The 19,557-nt window shown below is 34.2% G+C and overlaps 1 protein-coding gene across 6 annotated transcripts in view; it reads right to left on the bottom strand.

The window, feature by feature from the left end:
• Positions 1-266: 266 nt before the first annotated feature.
• PHF14 (PHD finger protein 14) overlaps positions 267-19,557 on the bottom strand; it is a 196,711-nt gene continuing 177,420 nt past the window's right edge. Inside the window, exons 18-20 of one of the 6 annotated variants that reach the window (XM_040260575.1) lie at positions 16,644-16,677; positions 993-1,044; positions 402-473 (exon numbers count right to left, since the gene is read on the bottom strand). In XM_040260575.1, coding sequence (XP_040116509.1) covers positions 1,025-1,044; positions 16,644-16,677 — 54 coding nt within the window. In that variant the 3' untranslated portion in view covers positions 402-473; positions 993-1,024. Of the gene's footprint in view, positions 1,045-16,643; positions 16,678-19,557 lie in introns of all 6 variants that reach the window. The other 5 variants (XM_040260573.1, XM_040260576.1, XM_040260574.1 and 2 more) reach the window with 5 other exon arrangements.

Below are 19,557 nucleotides of genomic sequence, written 5' to 3'. Positions count from 1 at the left end.
TGTTGGATTTCTTTATATTAATAATTGGAATTCTATTAAGGTTCCTGAAGAAGACAACGCAGACTTGCAAGCGAAAAAAAAAGACTTTCAGAGGGTTTTTTCTTTTTTTTTTTAGGTCATTCAAATGATAACACTTGGGTTACAGATAAGAGGAAATTCTGTCTCTATTCTCAAATTTCAGTAGAGAATTTAAAAAAATATTTTAAAGGTCTTTTATACAAATGTTTAAATTGCTCTAAAAAAGCATACAAATTCCAAATGCAAGCTCCCATTTCATTTTTAATGACTTTATTGAGAACATTTTGCAAATTAGATTTTACAGTTTAACATTTTACAATTAGAAATTTCATCTGCTACTACATAAGTTGCAAACTTCTCAAAACACTACAGAAAATCCTTTATTTCTTTGAATTTTTCTGTTCCATGCTGAGCTCCTGAGATATATGTTTTCTTTCAGCTTCATTTTCATCTTCCTGTGAAATAAATTTGAGAAAACATCAAAATAAAAATCTTAGAGCACTTAATCACTTATACTTCATACACTTTAACTTCATTTCTCTGAAGAATTAACTATCATGATTTCAGTAATACTAGGGAAAAGACTATAAACAAAATGGCACAATTATATAATATTTAAATATTTACAGTGGGTACTGTTTTATACTACATGTTGACTAAATTTTTCTATATATTTTTAAAAGCAACTTATTTTATCAATGACCTAAAAATTACTTTTGGAAACACTTGCCACTAAAAAGTATCCTTTTTAGGGGTCAATCAGATATTTTTACTTCACTATTTGATTTAAAAAAAAAACTAAATGTAACTTCTGAGACACTTTACGCACATTGGCATTTTTGTCTCATCCAGCAGACTTTCTTGACAGGTCTGCCAATTTCCCAATTACTTGGACTACCATATGTTATCTGAAAATCAGTCAGCTCTAAAATAGGAAACTCTAAAATGGGCATGTCAGGCAATAGAATGCTTACATCTTCTACAGTTTCGATTCTGAGTGGTGGCTTCATAATTCATAGCAGGCTCCTGTGGAACATGGTGAATAAATAAAGTGACATCATAATGTCTGCTTCCATAGGAATGAAATACATCTTGTGTTCAATATTAGATGGTGACCTCCAAAGTATAAATGAATGAGAATCTGGAAAAATATGTCACCTTACATTTTATAATCCATCTCATCATCTATGTTCTTTAACACCCAAGTACAAAGCAGTCTTGCTTTCCTATTATTCCTGAAAGGCCTTTCATTTTTATGAACTGAAGTAAAAAGCATTGTCTAACTCTTTACGAGTTAAAGTATGAATATCTTAATTTCTTAAGCATCTCTGGAAAACAGTAATTATATCAGTATCACCAAACACATAACCCTGTATCTCTTTATCTTCTTATAAAACCAAATTCAATTAAATAATTACTGAGCTTTGGTTAGTAAACTGACTTTATTAAGTAAATGCAAATCAAGGTGTGTGTATATATATCTATGTTTTCCATGAAAAACCACATCCTTGCCCATAAATATTAAGGTGGAGAAAGCTTCCTTTATAGACACTGTCTCTAAACTTCAACAGCAACTGTGACTTAACTTTTCTACAGCTATCAATATTATCAGTCAGCCTGAATAATTATAGATATGCTGGCTACAGAGGATGGCGTTCTGAATATCACTTTAGGTGATGTAATTTTAATATATTTTTCTACGTATAACAACCACGGAGTTTTTTTTTTTTCAAATTTTCTCTACTGAATAGAGATATAATGTTGAATCGACTACTGAAAATCTGTTAATGAACAGATAGTTTTGGGGTTTCCCTGGTGGCTGGCTTCCCAGTAATAAAGAATCTGCCTGAAATGCAAGAGCCACAGGAACTGCAGATTTGATCCCTGGGTTGGGAAGATCCCCTGAAGGAGGGCATGGTAACCCACTCCAGTATTCTTGCCTGGAGAATCCCATCGACTGAAGAGCCTGGCAAGCTACAGTCCATAGGGTCACAAAGTCCAAACACGATTGAAGCAACTTAGCACACACGCAGTTTCCACTTTAACTCAAACAGAGATTATATTTTAATTATAACCTAATAAAAACTAAATCCTATCCCATATTTTCCACTGTCTTCTGGTGAAACACTGACAGAAAGTGTTACATCAGCAGGTAAAGGTGGCAAGATTTTATTAGGTAGGACCCAATGTGTCTATATGTTGCTCAAGGCAAGGTTTTATCTTTTTTATCTTATATTCCTACCATCTAACAGGGCATATTTAGTATCTAGGTGGAGTTCAATAAACATTTCCTGAACTATTTTAAATACTGGGATAAAGAATGAATAAGAGGTGTGTGCTTTGGAAAAGCAAAATATCCTTCCTTATCCAGTGGTTACACTTCTGAGTTGACTAAAACAGGACTGAAAACAGGAATAAGCAAAAATGTTTGAAGCAACATTAGACAAAATTGCCTTTACCAAATTCATAGTCTTTAAGTTTTGGAAAAAAAAAAAAAATGGAGCTTTTATCATGTGAATGGTCTAGTAAGTCCCCACAGCAATATGACTTACTGGTTTAACTAGTTTTAACAGCTAGTTTTTCCCTGAGAACTCGGAATTATCTATAATATTTACTTCCATAAATGGCAACCCACTCCAGTACTCTTGCCTGGAAAATCCCATGGATGGAGGAGTGTGGTAGACTATAGTCCATGGGGTCGCAAAGAGTCGGACATGACTGAGCAACGTCACTTTCACTATATAATGTCACTCTTTTTGTTGAATTTTTCTTAGTAATAAAGTATAGCTAATAAATGCATGTCTATTTTAATAGTGCCTTCTGTTCAGGACAGGTATAAAAGTTTCTTATGATGAGAGGATGTCTTAAAATATCTTGCCTTTCTATGCCTTTAAACTATTTATGTAAGTTAGCAAGATACAATTTCTTCTTCCTCTGCATAAAAATAGCTGTAATCTGGATATAGAAAAGGATTATGGGAAGTACAGAGAAGGCATTTAGTCCCACTGATAAAAGTGCCACACAACATAATTGCTATGGTATAGTATCACCAAAGTAATAAAACTAACAGCAATAGATTTAATCAATATCAAGAAAACATCAGAATTAGATATAATAAAACTCCAGAAACGATTTTAGAAGTTGTCTTGGTTTTTTTTTTTCCAGAAGTGCTAACTTGTATTTCTAATGTTACATTGTCAATTTTTATAAGAACTTTATAAACAGTTCAAAATTAATAAAATCATTAAAATAGTTCAGGGAGCAAATCAAATATCATTCACAAATGACTGCATAATGAATGAAACTACAAAGAAAGGAAGCTCTTTTACCGAAGTATTTCTTCACTACTGGATTAATAAAGGCTGGCAAAAATTTCTTCTGATAGATGACAGGTTTTGTCACTCTTTTCTAAGATAAGACATCTGTTTGTTTCCCAGTGAAAGAAGACCCTTGCTACAAGGATCATTTTCTTAGTGACAGCCCTGACAAGTTTGACATTTGTTTCATGAAGTATTCTGAAGCAGCCAACAAGAAAATGTACCCTTTGGGGCTGCTGGGAAGTAGACAGGTTTACCTCTTAATGTTTAAGCCTGTTAATTTATACTCCAGAAAACATATGATTATAGCAACTTTGCAGATCTGCTGTTACATGTGGAATTTCAGGAATACACACACGTAACAGTAACACTCGTAATGCCAAATCATTTACACATGATTCCTTGGCCTCCCTGCTCCTTGTACACTGACAGCATTGTTGGAGTGAGGAGAATGATAATTTCTAGGCCACACGTGGACCATGTAATTATGGACTCCAGGTGGCAACATGAGACTAAAAGAGTCATTCAAACAGAAAATAAGTAAAAACAGTGCCATTTTCCATCTAAACTAGATCCCATAAAACCCAAAAGAGTCTTTAAATACTAGTCAGCTTGCAGCATCAATTTGGAAGAGGTGGCTTTCTATTTCCCTTTATTTACAAATTTGACTTTGCTCTCAAAATAGCTGAAAGAATTAATGTCAATGAAACCTATCCATCCCACCTTTCCTTTCTCTTGAGGTAACCAATTCCAAAGAGCAATTATTTTAGCAGCTGGACTTCTTAATGCTCAGGTAGTATCTAGACTCAAAATTATAGTCTATGAACAAAGATGACTCTGTATTTACGCTACAGACTGTCAAGTTTTAAATGATTTCTTTTAAAGGTTGCATTATACAAAGGGACAAACTTTCCCCATTATTTCATTTATTTTTAAAGATGACTTTATGAGTACCTTTAGAGTAGAGAACTCTGTCAAACACTACCTTAACCAAATGATTAGGGTTAACATTACCAGTAAGGCATATTAACATCAACCCCTTGGTAAGATGCTTTACAAAGGGCATGCTAATTCTGATTTGTGGTATCCTTCCCAGCAATGCATGAACCTCAATCTAATAAGAAAACATCAGATAAATGCTCTATAAAAGAACTGAACAGTAGAAGATAATAACACTATAGGAAGCTGGATGAAGGGCAAATGGGAGTTGTCTGTGCTATTTCTGCAACTTTTGAAAGTGAAAGTGAAGTCGTTCAGCCCTGTCTGACTCTTTGTGACCCCGTGGACTGTAGCCTACCAGGCTCCTCTGTCCATGGGATTCTCCAGGCAAAATTACTGGAGTGGGTTGCCATTTTCTTCTCCAGGGGATCTTCCCAACCCAGGGATCGAACCCAGGTCTCCTGCATTGTGGGTAGATGCTTTACCCTCTGAGCCACCAGGGAAACCCCTAAGTTTTGGTAAGTCTAAAATTATTTTAAAATAAAAAAAAGATTTAAAAAACAAAATAGAAATGAATACTTGATGAAAGTTTTGTAAATTCAAAGTAAGGGTGATTTATGCACAAAGATTTTATGTAAAAGAAAATTCAAGGTTACTTTAGCCTCTACATTGAAAATATACAGCTAAAATAAATTGTTTATGCTTTCCATTTTTGTACTTAAAATTCCTTTCTTAAGTACCTCAACTGTTTATTATGATGATGCTATTAATTTTTTATTTTCTTGTTTGTGCTTCCAGGCATTTTTCTTACATTTGTACTCAGAGTACAGATTACTTTCAGAGTCAGAAAATATAAGCTTTATCTCCAGAAATAAGGAAGCATAATGGGAGACTGTTTTCAAAGAGAATGATGTCAGCTGTTTTCATTTTATAGCAGCAGACAAAGACATATGGTGGGAACAGTAAAATAAAGTGAGAAAGTACAACTAAGCACTAAAATATTTCTATTTTCTTATGATATTTTCTTTAGATTTTAAATATTCCTTTAATCAGAAGAGTTTCTATAATCAGATTCAAATTAATAGTTGAAATTATCTGTATGCTTTAACTATGATCCTTTCAAAACTGCAGTATATATGCAGCTTCCAGTAAAAAATATGAAAACACACTTAACCTGTTAATATAGAAAAGCAATATATAATATACTCTAATCTGTGGTCAAAAATTACTCTTTTACTCATTTAAAACATACTAGATGTAACTCTCAACAGCATTTAAGACTGTGCTTTTAATACTGAAAATAAGCTAGTGCTGCACAATAGGAAAAATTTATCTTAATAACTGAAAAAACGTTGATGATAATGAAAATGTTTTAGGCAAAAATGAGCATGCTGCATGCTTCAGACTAAAATTAATTAGAGTTTTTAACGTTTTACAATTCCACCATAATTCTTTAAATGGTGCATTTACTTCATGGCAATAAACACTTGGATCATTAAGTAAAGTGCAAAATGTGTGTGATGTGCTACATTTAATAACCTTTGGCCCTTTTTTCTGTACTTCTGGCATTCAGTTTTCCAATGCACTGAATAAGCAATTGAAGACCACAATTAAATTTCCTGACGTTGCATATTTGAGATTCTTATTTCATTTAATACAAAAGGCAATTAGTCTACCATTTTACAACTGAATCCCAACTTTAGTGGGCCATGATAAAGATACTGAAATGAACTTACAAGAAATGCTTAATTAAATTTACAGTAAAAAGCAAAAGAGGTTTTTTTCTTATGACAGAAGTTGCATGTTTAATTAGAAAGTCTAGGGCTACACTGTGAAATTACAGTAACCTGGGAAGTTCTTAGTGAACCTAGCTCAAACATAAATGCTGCTAAATAAGATCGAGCTATTTTATAAATTTCTACCTTTTTTCTCTACTTAGTGATTCAACAAAAGGTAGTTAAATATTGTCTAATATTGTAATATTATCTAATATTACAAAATCATGGGCTTTATGTTAGTAGCAAATATAATACATACATAAAAGGACAATGAGTGCTCAGTCACATCCGACTCTTTGCAACCCCATGGACTGTAGCTCTCCAAGCTCTGTCCATGGAGTTTTCCAGGTAAGAACACTGGAGAGGTTTGCCATTTGCTACTCCAGGGGACCTTCCTGACCCAGAGATCGAACCTGTGTCTCTTGTACTGGCAAGTGAATTCTTTAACCCTGTGCCACCTGGTAAGCCCCAAAGGGATGGTAATAAATTTCTAATTTCATGTATGAGTATATATGAATTTCATATCTCATTTATTTCATTTATTAGCAATCATATCTCTCCATTTGTGATTCTGGAGATCTAGTTAAGTTTGCCCTTCTAAATCTTTAGTTTAGTAGGTTTGCGCTTCTAGATGTTTAGTTTCTCTTGTTACCTTTAACTTCCTTGTGTTGTTTTTTGATGGCATGGAAATGGACTAGTTAAAAATAAGGCTTTGGATTTCCCATGTGTGATTTGAGATCGAGAGAATTTCTGTGACCTGGGAAGAAAGGCCCTAAGGATTGGTCAACCATCTGGGGAGGGCATATTAAAAGGGAATGGGAAACAGTAAGTGCAAGATAAGAGTCTGGCAAAATTGAATTAAAAAAAGGAAAATGAATGATGGATGGTTAAGTGTGAGTTAGGGCAGACACTTAATGAGCATAAACCTAATTCTATAAGCTTGTATCTTCCCATAAACATGAAAAAAAAGCACAAATTTGAAGTTTTAGGTATTTAGCAGGTTGCTAACCTGCTGGGCCTAGAAATTTTAATCATATTCTTTTCTTCTCTGACAGATGAGTTCTTGTATAAGGCATATGTTTGATAACCCCTGCAGAACTTATGATCTTAAAGATAATAAATTTTCCTTCTTTAGTAGGCTTCTAATATCTAGGAAGTAAGCTTAGAAGTATACACTAGAAATCAAATTCTATAATGGGACAATATATTTTAAAATGAGAACAAATGCAATGTATATGAATTAAAAGCTTATGTTATATTAAGATATAACATTTTAAGAGGCTCTTCAGAAAGTATTTTTTGCATAAATCATCTATTATTCACTAAATGTAACATTACAAAAATCCTAAATGTGCTAATATTTAAAGATAATACATATGAATTTTTACTTTTCCCACAGGTATTCAACGAGAAGAGACATTTATGTTGTTTGATTTTTTTCTGTCCTAAACATACACATACAAGATTAAATTTCATCAAGCAAAAATGAGGCAAAACAAATGTCTAAAAATGTTTGAGGTAAAAAAGCTCACCAGTAAAATCATAGTTCCACAGCTAAGAAATTTCTAGGTTGTATAAAAATCAGTGACTGACTCATTAAAATTTTCAGTCATACATGCACTGTTTTATGACTGGAAATTATTCAGCAATAAATGAGTTCCTTATACAAGCTGGAAAATACTTATATGTAGCATATTTATATTTATTACTATAAGCAATAACCATTGATATTAGAATTGGTCATTGTGGAAGAATGTGACCTCTTCAGTAATATGTGACTGCATTTTGTTTATCCTTTACAATATGATGAGAAGTTTAATGCAACATAGATTTAAAAGGTATTTTACATATATATAATACTAAAAGGATTTTTAGTGTTATATCTTTAACATATATAATATTAAAGATCAAGATGGCAGAGTAGAGGGATGTGGAGCTCACCTGCTGTGTGTGTGTGTGAGAGAGAGAGAGAGAGAGAGAGAGAGAGAGAGACACTCAGTCGTGTCCGACTCTTTGTGATCCCATGGACTGTAGCCCCCCAGGATTGTGCCCACTGGGATTCTCCAGGCAAGAATAATGAAGTGGTTTGCCATTTCCTCCTCCAGGGGATCTTTCCAACCCATGGATCGAACTCAGGTCTCCTGCACTGCAGGTGGATTATTTACTGTCTGAGCCACCAGGGAAACCCTGACCTGCTCTAACAAATACATAAAAATATATTCTTTTAGTTTTTGCTTACTTGAGAAATTCTTGTTTTTAAATTTACTTATTATTGTTGTATTAGATGCTCAGTCATATCTGACTCTTTGTGACTCCATGGACTGAGGGTCCTCTGTCCGTGGAATTCTCCAAGCAAGAATCATGGAGTGGATTACTATGCCCTTTTCCAGGGGATCTTCTTGACCCAAGGATTGAACCTGGGTTCCCTCACAGCTCAGTCGGCGAAGAATTTGCCTGCAAGGCAGGAGACCTGGCTTCAATTACTGGGTTGGGAAGATCCCCTGGAGAAGGAAATGGCAATCCACCCCAGTATTTTTGCCTGGAAAATCCCAGACAGAGGAGCCTAGCAGGCTACAGTCTATAGAGTCGTAAGAGTTGGACATGACTTAGAAACTAAACCACTAACCACCACCACCTCCCCTATTGCAGGCAGATTCTTTACCATTTGAGCTACCCTAGAGGTTACTTAGCTCTGTGAATACTAAACCAATCCTAAAAGAAATATCTAAAGGTCTTCACTACACAGAAAAGAAGCAAGTATCTACGTGAAAGGCAAATAAATAAAAGGATTGAAGATTACTTAAGTAAGCCAGCACAGATGTTAACAATAAAAAACAATGAAAAAAATTCTGTGAAAGCAATTATAACTACAATGAACAGCAAAAGGATAAAAATTAAGATGTAAAATAGGCCATCATAAACTGTAGGGAGGGAAATAAGAAAAATGTAGATCTTTTAGAATATATTTGAGTTTATATGACTACCAGTTGAAAGCAAGTAGGTAAGCTATGGGTTAATATACTTGAAAACCAGGATAATCACAAATCAAAAACATGCAGTAACTTCACAAAAATAAAAAAGAAAGGAACTATAGCATAATAGAAAAGAAGAACATCAAACCACAAGAGAAAAACAAAAAGAAGACAGGGATAAAGAAGGAATACAAAGGAATCAACTGGAAAACAAGGTTTAAAATGGCAATAAATAATTATCAATAAATACGTTAAAGGTAAATGGACTAAATTCTCCAATCAAGACACAGAGTGAAAGACTAGATAATAAAACAAAGACCTTCAAGATGCTGCCTACAAGACATTCTCTTCAGGGAAGAAAACGTACACATTGAAAGCTAGGGGACAGAAAAAGGTGTTTCATGCAAACAGAAATGACAAAGCAAAAGTAACAATATTCATATCAGATAAAACAGACTTTAAAACAAAGGCCATAAAGAAAGACAAAGGAGACTACATAATGATAGAAAGATCAATTCAAGAAGACGTGTATATGCACCCATTATAGAAGTGTTTAAATACATAAATAATAACAGACATAAAGGGACAAACTAATGGGAATTCAATAAGGCAATGGAGATCCTAAATGACACAAAGAACAGACTTAATTGAGATCTATAGGATAGTACATCTAGAAAGACCAGAATCTATATTCTTTTCAAGTGCATATGGAACATTCTCTAGGATAAATACATCCTCTACATACCAGGACACAAAACAAACCTCCATAAATTAAGAGGACAGAAATTATTTCAAATATCTTTTCTAACTATGACATGAAACTAGAAATCAATCACAGAAAGAGAAACAAGGGGAAAAAAAACGATTACATGGAGACTAAACAAAATGTTACTAAAAAATCAGTGAGTCAATGATGAAATCAAAGAGGAAATAAAAAATATATTGAGATAGATGACAATAAAACACAACCATACAAAAGCTATGGGGCACAGCAAAAGTCCTAAGCAATCCTGAGAAAAAAGAACAAAGCTGGAGGTATAACATTTCCAGACTCCAGACAATACTACAGAGCTACAGTAATTAAAACAGCATGGTATTGGCACAAAAACAGACATAGACCAATGGAACAGAAAAGAGAACACAGAAATAAGCCCGTATGCCTTTGGTCACGGAGAAGGCAATGGCAACCCACTCCAGTACTCTTGCCTGGAAAATCCCATGGACAGAGGAGCCTGGTAGGCTGCAGTCCATGAGGTCACTAGGAGTTGGACACGACTGAGCGACTTCACTTTCACTTTTCACTTTCATGCACTGGAGAAGGAAATGGCAACCCACTCCAGTGTTCTTGCCTGGAGAATCCCAGGGATGGGGGAGCCTGGTGGGCTGCTGTCCATGGGGTCGCATAGAGTTGGACACAACTGAAGTGACTTAGCAGTAGCAGCCTTTAGTCAATTAGTCTTCTTCAACAAAGGTGACATATATAATGGAGAAAGACATTTTCTTCAGCAAGTGGTGTTTGGAAAGCTGGACAGCCACATGTTAATCAATAAAGTTAGAACAGTCTTTCACACCATGCACAAAATTAAACTCAAAGTGACTTTAAGACTTATTAAGACATGACACCATAAAACTTCCAGGAGAGAACAGAGGCAAAATATTCTCTGACATTGTACCAATGTTTTCTCAAGTCAATCTTCCAGGGCAAAAAGCAATAAAAGCAAAGATAAACAAATATAATCAAACTTATAATCAAACTTATAAGCTTTTGCACAGCAAGAAAAGAAAAGAAAAGAGTTAGTCGCTCAGTTGTTTCCAGCTCTTTGTGACCCCATAGACTACCTCCCGTCAGGTTCCTCTCTGCCCATGGAATTCTCCAGAAGGCAATGGGTAGCTATTCCCTTTTCCAGGGGATCTTCCTGGCCCATGGATTGAACTGAGGTGTCCTGCACTGCAGGCAGATTCTTTACTGTCGGAGCCACAGGGAAACTGTAAACAAAATGAAAAAAACAACCTATGGACTGGGAGAAAATATTTCCAAATGATGTGACTGACAAGGGCTTGATTTCCAAAATACACAAACAACTCATACAACTCAGGGCTTCCTGGTGGCTCAGTGGTAAAGAATCGGCCTGCCAATGCAGTAGATTCAGGTTTGATCCCTGGATCAGTAAGACCCTTGGAGAAGGAAATGGCAACCCATTCCAGTATTCTTGCTTGAGAAATTCCAAGGACAGAGAAGGCTGGCGGTTTACAGTCCACAGGGTTGCAACAAGTCAGATACAACTTAGCAACTAAACAACAACATACAACTCAGTAACAAACAAACAACCCAATCAAAAAATGGGCAGAAGACCTAAATAGACATTTCTCCAAAGAAGACATAGAGATGACCAACAAGTACATGAAAAGATTTTCAACACTGCCAATTATTAGAGAAATGCAAACACCCGTGGTGGATTCATGTCAATGTATGGCAAAACCAATACAGAATTGTAAAGTAAAAACAAAACAAAACAAAACAAAACTATATTGAGGTATCATCTCACACAGTTCAGAATGGTCATCATGAAAAAGTTTACAAATACTGAATGCTGAAGAGGGTTTGGTGAAAAGTGAGCCTTCCTACAGTGCTGGTGGGAATGTAAATTGGTACAGCCAGTACGGAAAATAGTATGTGTTCCTTAAAAACCTAAAAATAGAGTTACCCTATGATCCAGGAATCTCACTCCTGCTCATATATCCAGAAAAGACAAAAACTCAAATTTGAAAAGATACATGCACCCTAATGCTCATAGGAGCACTATTTACAGTAGCCACGGAAACAACCTTAGTGTCCATCAAGAGATGAATGGATAAAGAAGTGGTACATATATACAATGGAATATTACTCATCCACAAAAAGAATGAAATAATGTCATTTGCAGCAACATGGGTGAACCCAGAGAATATCATACTAAGCAACATAAGGCAGAAAGAGAAAGATGAATACCATATGATAAAACCTGTGGAATCTGAAAAAACTATACAAATAAACTTATTTACAAAACAGAAACAGACTCACAGACATAGAAAACAAACTTATGCTTACCAAAAGGGAAAGGGGTAGGGGGAAGATAAGTTAGGAGTATGGCATTAACAGATACACACTACCATTTGTAAAATAGATAAACAACAAGGATTTACTCTACAGCACAACAGAGAACTATATTCAATATCTTTTAATAGCCTATAATAGAAAGGCATAAAAAATTTATTGTATATAAATATGTGTATAATCAAATCACTCTGCTGTACATGTGAACCTAATGCAATATTGTAAATCAATATTCAATTAAAAAATTATACTTCAATTAAAAAAATTTTTTTCGCTTAGTCAAGCCCTATAGTTAATATTTACCTAGACTATGTATCAAAGCACTGTCAAAGAAGTAGAATTTATATAAATGGTAATATCACAATCTTAAAGTGCTACTTTAGAGAAGAGGTAGAAGACAGGCAAAAAGTGAAAGGTAACACAAACTCCCCTAATGAAAATGATGTTATTTATATAACTTGATGTTTAGGCTTGATAACTGTCCTAGTATATAAGAAGTTATCAAAAGAAGCTGGGTGCTTCATACTCACCGTACATGTTTTTGCAACGCTTTTAAAATCAAATTTGTCTCAACACAAAAAGTAAGAACAGATAAGCAAACAGACAAATGATCTTTGTTAGGTGATTTAGAAATAAATATACTTATGTTGTAAATAATATAAAGTTTCTCACCAAAATAATACACAGAGGTTATCAGAGTTATGAGTAACAGTTTCAGCATTTCTGTGATATGGACAGCTCATTACAGACTCCGTACTGTAAACCAGTAAACTGTATTTACTGCTTGCTAGTAAAATCATAAAATCATTCAGAGATACTGAGTTATGTTTCACACATGAAATTCATTGTAGTGTTTTGAGGATTCATGAAGTTTAATAAGAACCATGAGAATCTTAACGGTAAAATAATCTCATTTTACAAGACTCTTCATCCCTTGACTCATATTAAACATTTTTATCTTTTAAAGATAATATTAAGTATTGAAGTAAGTTCTATTCCTAGAAATCCTTCCTTTCTTCCTCCTGCAAAAATTTATTGAACAATGACTGTGTGTCAGACACTGGGAAAGGTACTGGAAATAACAAAATGAATGAAATGTCTTCCTGCCTAGAGGAGCCTGTGTTCCAATGTGGTAGAAAAGTGAAACTGAAAGTTGCCCAGTTGTGTCTGCCTCTTTACAATCATATAGTTCATGGAATTCTCCAGGCCAGAATACTGGAGTGGGTAGCCTTTCCCTTCTCCAGGAGATCTTCTCAACCCAGGGATTGAACCCAAGTCTCCTGCATTGCAGGCGGATTCTTTGCCAACTGAGCTATCAGGGAAGCCCAATGTGGTAGATAGGCAGTCATATAATTACAGTGCAATGGAGAAAGTACATTTTAAAGTCTATCAGGCATAAAATGTAAAGAGAAAAAAACTGAACTATGACAATATATAAAGAGAGTTTTTTTTAAAAAAAAGAATGAGTTATATTCTAGAGTTGGGGTATGGCATCAGAATAATATATCCTCCTTCATTCTCAATGACTGCGATTCTGCATCTTTGAAACAAACACTTCTCAACATAACTTACACTGCTGCTGCTGCTGCTTACACTGACTACTCTTTTATTAAGATTAAGTCAACATCAAAGGACATTTCTTTGAGAAATAAACTTATGCTTAAAAGTGAATTTTTAAAACTTTACTCCCAAGTGAACAGATTAAGTTGCTGCAAATGTCTCTATTTCAAGTTGAATGCTATTTTCCCTAGAGTGAATCCATTAATCTTCTCAGTTTTATTGGAAATTAATAGCTCATTAGAGATCCAAGTAACACATTTCCTACGGCACATTAATTTTTCATGAGTGAAAAAAAGTTTGATTTTGCTTCAAAAAATAAAAATAACATTTTAGAGAATTCCACACAGAAATTTTCTCTAGTAGTGGTACTTCATATCAGACAGAGTCCAATATAACAGCCACATTTTCTACACTCTGACTTCAAAATAATTGTATAAACACTATTTTGCTCTTAAAAGAAAAGTTAAATGTTTTAAACTCTTTGCTTTAAACTGTTACCATAATGAAAACCAAGTACTGATACCATTGTAAATGATTGCCAAAAGTAGGCCTTGTGGTAAGTACCAAATCAGTTAAAAAGCTTACCTGAAAATGTATTTACTTAACTGATGTTTTCTATGACCAATTAGTTATTCTATAAGTATAAAGTATTTCTCTCTATTTCATGATCAACACTATAAAACATTAGAAAAAATATTTGATAAAATGACATTTGAAAAACCTATTTGAAAAGATCATTCAGAGAGCTACAAAAGCCATTCATACATTTCCCCGATTATTAACTGCGTGTCAGTTATTGTGATAGGTGCTAATAAGAAAAAAAAAAAAACCCAAAAACTGATATATAAGGCAGATTCTGAGCCTTATGAATCTTTTAATCTCTGTCTAAAACAATGATTACTAACTATAATTTCAATTAAGACATGTTCAATGAAAGTACAATGCTATGAGCGTTTCACTAGAACAGCCTAAAAGTTTCAGAGAAGCTCGTCTTCATCCTAAAAATGACAAATACATTCAGACCTGGAAGATAAGATGGAGAGGTAAACCTAAAGCCAACACACAGACAACGTCAGAAGACAAAGAAACATCTTTGATTAATTAATCCTACAACCATCTAATAGTCTTAATTCTGAATATATCAACACAAGGTATGAAATATTAAAAAGTTACATTTTCTATTACTTGCAGTTAAAGCATCCTTACCAATACAACACTGGAATCTTTTGTTAATTTTCTTCTTAGTTCTTTGAATTTTCCCCATATCTTTTATTTCTTTTAACTTCCTTTTATCAATGTTTTTAGAACTCTGTTACTCTTATCTGGAGATGGCTCTAAAGGGCCTCAAATGCCATCTATTTTATGTTGACTCTCCAATTTATACCTTCAGCCTGGCATATATTCCATGTTTTAAGGTCATATGTCCACTGCTACTTGATGTCTTCACTGAACTTTTAAATGAGCACTTCAAACAGACCAGGTACAAAGCCAAACTTGCTTGCCTTTCCCCAGGCACTACCAACCTCCCTCAAAAGCCTTATACCTCTCCTGGTCTATAATTTATACAGTTGCTCAGATACAAACTCTAGGAGTCATTCTTCGATTCTTTTCTTTCTCTCATACTCCAGAGCCAACTCCTGTTGTCTTTATTACCACAGATAATACCATTTCAGTATTTCCATTCCATATTTCCTGCCAGGATTACTCTAATACCTTCCTAATCAACTGCTTCCATTTTACTGTTGTACAACTGATTCTCCGTATGATAGGGAGCAATTTTTGTAAGGCATGGAGGATATCACATCCCACCTTTGCTTGAAACCCTCCAGGAGTGCTGTATTTAGAGTCCAAACTCCTACCATGGCCTATAAAATCCTATAAAATCTGGCCCCTCCCACCTTTCTGGCTTCATCTTCAACAGTTCTCCAACTTGCTTATGTTAGCTCCAAACATGCTGGTCTTCCTTTTGATCCCTGAACAAATGGCACTAGCTGTTCTCTCTGCCTTTAACTTTATATGCCTAAGTTGTTTTGTTTTTGTTATACAGTCTTAGTGAGTTCTCTGATGTCATGCACACGGAACCAGCCTCTTCTCCACCAACCAGAGGAAAGAACAGGAAAGAACAGTTCTTCATAACTCTTATCACAATGAAATAACCATTTACTTGCTTATTTTATATATTATCTCTCTTCCCTCACTACAGTGTAATCTCCATGACAGCAGATTTTCTCTGTCTTGCTAACCACAGAATCCTCAGAAGCTAGTGTCATTTCTACCATATCACAGTCTCAGTATCTTTTTACTGTATGAATAACTACCCTACTATATAACTGCATAGGAAACAAATAGTAGTTTTGACTTTTTCAGTATTTATTAAATACACAGTTTTCACATACACTGTATCTAATACTCACAAGTGCCAGGCAACGTAAGGATTATCATTCCCACTCCCCATCCAGAAAATTGAGAATTAAAGACAGTAAAGAACTACCCTGGCTAACACACGTAAAAGTGTAAGAGCACCTGGATTTACACTCAGCTCTGTCTGACTCCAAAGAATTCTCCTTCCAGTATTCCAAACAAGTAGAATTGCTCACGATCAGTAAATTTAAATGTCACTTGTATTTTCAAGATACCAATAATTCATTTTTTGTCCAACAGATACTGATCGCATTAATTGCTCAGTCATACAAAAAGATCTTAAATCTGTCTTGCAGAAATGATTGAAAAGCAATCTTTAAATCCAAAACAGTTTAGCCATTGTGCACCTTGAAGATTATTTATAGAAATCCTGATAAACATACCACTTGCCTTTTCATTGTTTCAAGCATTCTGACAATATTAGGATTTGTTGTGTTATATTTCCTAAATCTCATGAGGATACAGAAATGGTTGAGAACAAAAAGGGGTACTGTGGAAACGCTGCAAGGAACAGTTTCCCAGAAACATAAAATTCTGCCATTACCTTGGGATGGCTGCTCTTTTGTCTTCAAATAAGCCTGTGTAAAGATTTATTATCAAGGTCCACGGCTTTCTCAATTCTTTGACAGATACCAACACAAAGGTTTACTTTCTCAGAAAGAAAAAATAGTCTCTATTTTTAAGAAAAAGGATCATAAGCCTTTACAGAGGTAGGTCTGTGAAGGACACTTGGAAGCTTGTGGAAATGTTGAGAGTTCAAACTGAAGGGTCTCAAAAGAAAATCCTGGTATAATATTAAATTGAATGTAAAGCTGACAAAATGTAACATTTAAGGAAAATTAAATTATAAATTTAAATATAAAATAACTTTTTAACATAAAAATGATCTCATAGCCACATTATGTGGCAACCATATTGTTCAATCAAATTAATTAAACATTTGGAAAGTGCTAATTTTCATAATACAGGTGTTCAACAGTTACCCAGGAAACAAATCTATAATTCTCCATTGAAATATGAAAGCATTTTTAAAAGATGATTTTACTTTTCTTAACTTTTAAAGATACTATCATGAATTTTATCATAGACAGAAAATACATAAACAAGAGTGTGATCTTTTAATTCCAATTTTATTTTAAAATTAAAAAATAAGCTGTATACTCTGAATGCCACCACAGTTTGAAATGTCTCATTGATATATGATATATCTAATTTCAAAAGAATGATAAAGCAGAATATAACTGAGCAACAGCAGGCATTGGAAACTGTGATACCATTTTGCCTCCTCTGAATGTAGCCTCGCATGAATCATTGTTAGGACTCAGCACACAAGTAGTATACCCCATAATTAATTTGATTATGTATTTTATATATCACAAGCAGCTCAATAAATATGAAGTAATATGTCATTTTCTGGAAAGTTATATGGAAAGCTGGTTACATTTTCTACATTCAGAAAAAAAAGTGGGCTTCTAATATACAAAATAAATCTACATCGTTATTTAAACTAAGATTTGCTTAAAAAAATTAACGATGTGTAGGTGCTAGTGGCAAAGAACCTGTCTGCCAATGCAGGAGATATAACATGCTGGTTCAATCTCTGGGTCAGGAAGATCCCGTGGAGGAGGGCATGGTGGGCTACAGTCATAAATGAGTCAGACATGACCAAAGTGACTTAGCAGGCACGCACAATAAAAGAATAAGGAGAAAGAAGGAACAGGGAAAACTAATGAAGAATGTCCTCTCTTTCTTTCCTCTATTCTTTTAATCAAAAATTATTAAATGAATGCCTACTACATACTGTGCATATGTTCTGGGTAGAGAGGAGAACAAACAGCTGCTCTTTTTCAGAAAACTTATGCACTTGAATTGTAAAACTAGTTCAACTTATGCCTCCTACCTTCTCTATTCCTTGTCAACAGACACCTCTATGTTTCTTCAGAAAGTCAGCAATAATCATAGCTATACCTTTTAGCACTTATTGAAACCCCCTGGATATTTCTTCCTCAATACATTCCTCTTCCTTCCTTTTTACCAGACGTGACCAATATGCTGAACTGGACATCACTCGTTGGTATGCTTTCATACCATATTTTAACATTTTATATGAGTGGCATCATATTAAACTTCTACAACTTCCAGGTTATTTTCAACACTATATTTTACTTATTTGTTATACTTTCTTAAAAGAACATACATGTTTTCAGCTCAAAAACTAGCATTACAAACTAGAAACAATCCAACTAAGTTAAGGTAGTGACAGATATACCACTATTATTTAATCTTGTTTGGAGATACTGGTCAACACAATTAGAAGAGAATGCCATGAAGTATAAAATTGTAAGATGAGATAAAACTACCTCTATTTGTTTATACCTGGAAATGTCAAGAGAATCAACTGAAACATACAGATAGAATTCAATGAGCACCTCTGTTTATGAGGAAGATCAATGGTAGGTAACAGAATAAAACAATTTAAATAGACAACTATTATGTTCTGTATCCATATTCCTCTAATTACCTCTCTAAATTTTAAGACTGATTAAAGAAAGAATACTGTTTGCTATATGTATTTTTAAGAGCAAATCAATATATTAAAATAAGCAATTTACATTAAATACTAAGTCAGATGCTAAGTTAAATAGATTTCATTGGTTTTCCAGACCACTCTTCTCTATAAAGAGCCATCAAATTTTAGAGACAGAAGGGAAGGTATTTTACTTAGAGGATGGATCGTTTGATCCATTCTATTTACTCTACTGATAGAGAAGCCATTTTTAGAACACATAACTGACCTCCCCAGGATCCCACAGCTACTAAATAGTAGAGCTGGAATCAGAATTCAGGTCTCCTAAGCTGCTGTCTGGAACTGTTTGTCATGATGAGCCAGTATTGACCATAAGGAATCAGTATGATTTTAAATTAAATGCTGGTAAAAATATAGTATGCCTAAAAGCAAGACAAAAAATGTTGGTGAGGTTGTGTGTACCTAGGTATTCTAAGAATCAAAGTGATCTAACGTTGTAAAATAATTGTGTATTCTTATCCAAAGCATCTACATGAGCACAGTGGACAATGTATATGCCTCTGGCCTCAGACAAAACTAACCCAGTCCTCCTTTGACACCTACTATTGGTGTGACCTTGGGAAAAGCACATGACCTCTCAGTCTCAGTTTCCTTATATGTAAAAAAAAAAACCAACAAAAACTAAAAACTAACCTGAAAGAACACACTTTGGGGATTAGAAATATGATTATGCATGCAAATTATACTAATAAAATGTTTACATTTACTAATAAAATGTGTTAACATGGTAGGTGCTCAAAACAAAGCCAGCAATTATTATTAAAGAAGTTAAAATACATTCCCAAAAACCAGACTCGAAAGTTGAGAAAGTTGGTTGGAGAAAGTGCTTTTTCTTTTTACCAGAATAAAAATGAACAGTTTTGCTTCCTTT

Source organism: Oryx dammah, unplaced genomic scaffold (genome assembly GCF_014754425.2).
Source record: "Oryx dammah isolate SB20612 unplaced genomic scaffold, SCBI_Odam_1.1 HiC_scaffold_18, whole genome shotgun sequence".
NCBI lineage: Eukaryota > Metazoa > Chordata > Mammalia > Artiodactyla > Bovidae > Oryx > Oryx dammah.
This window is presented reverse-complemented; position numbering and strand designations above follow the sequence as displayed.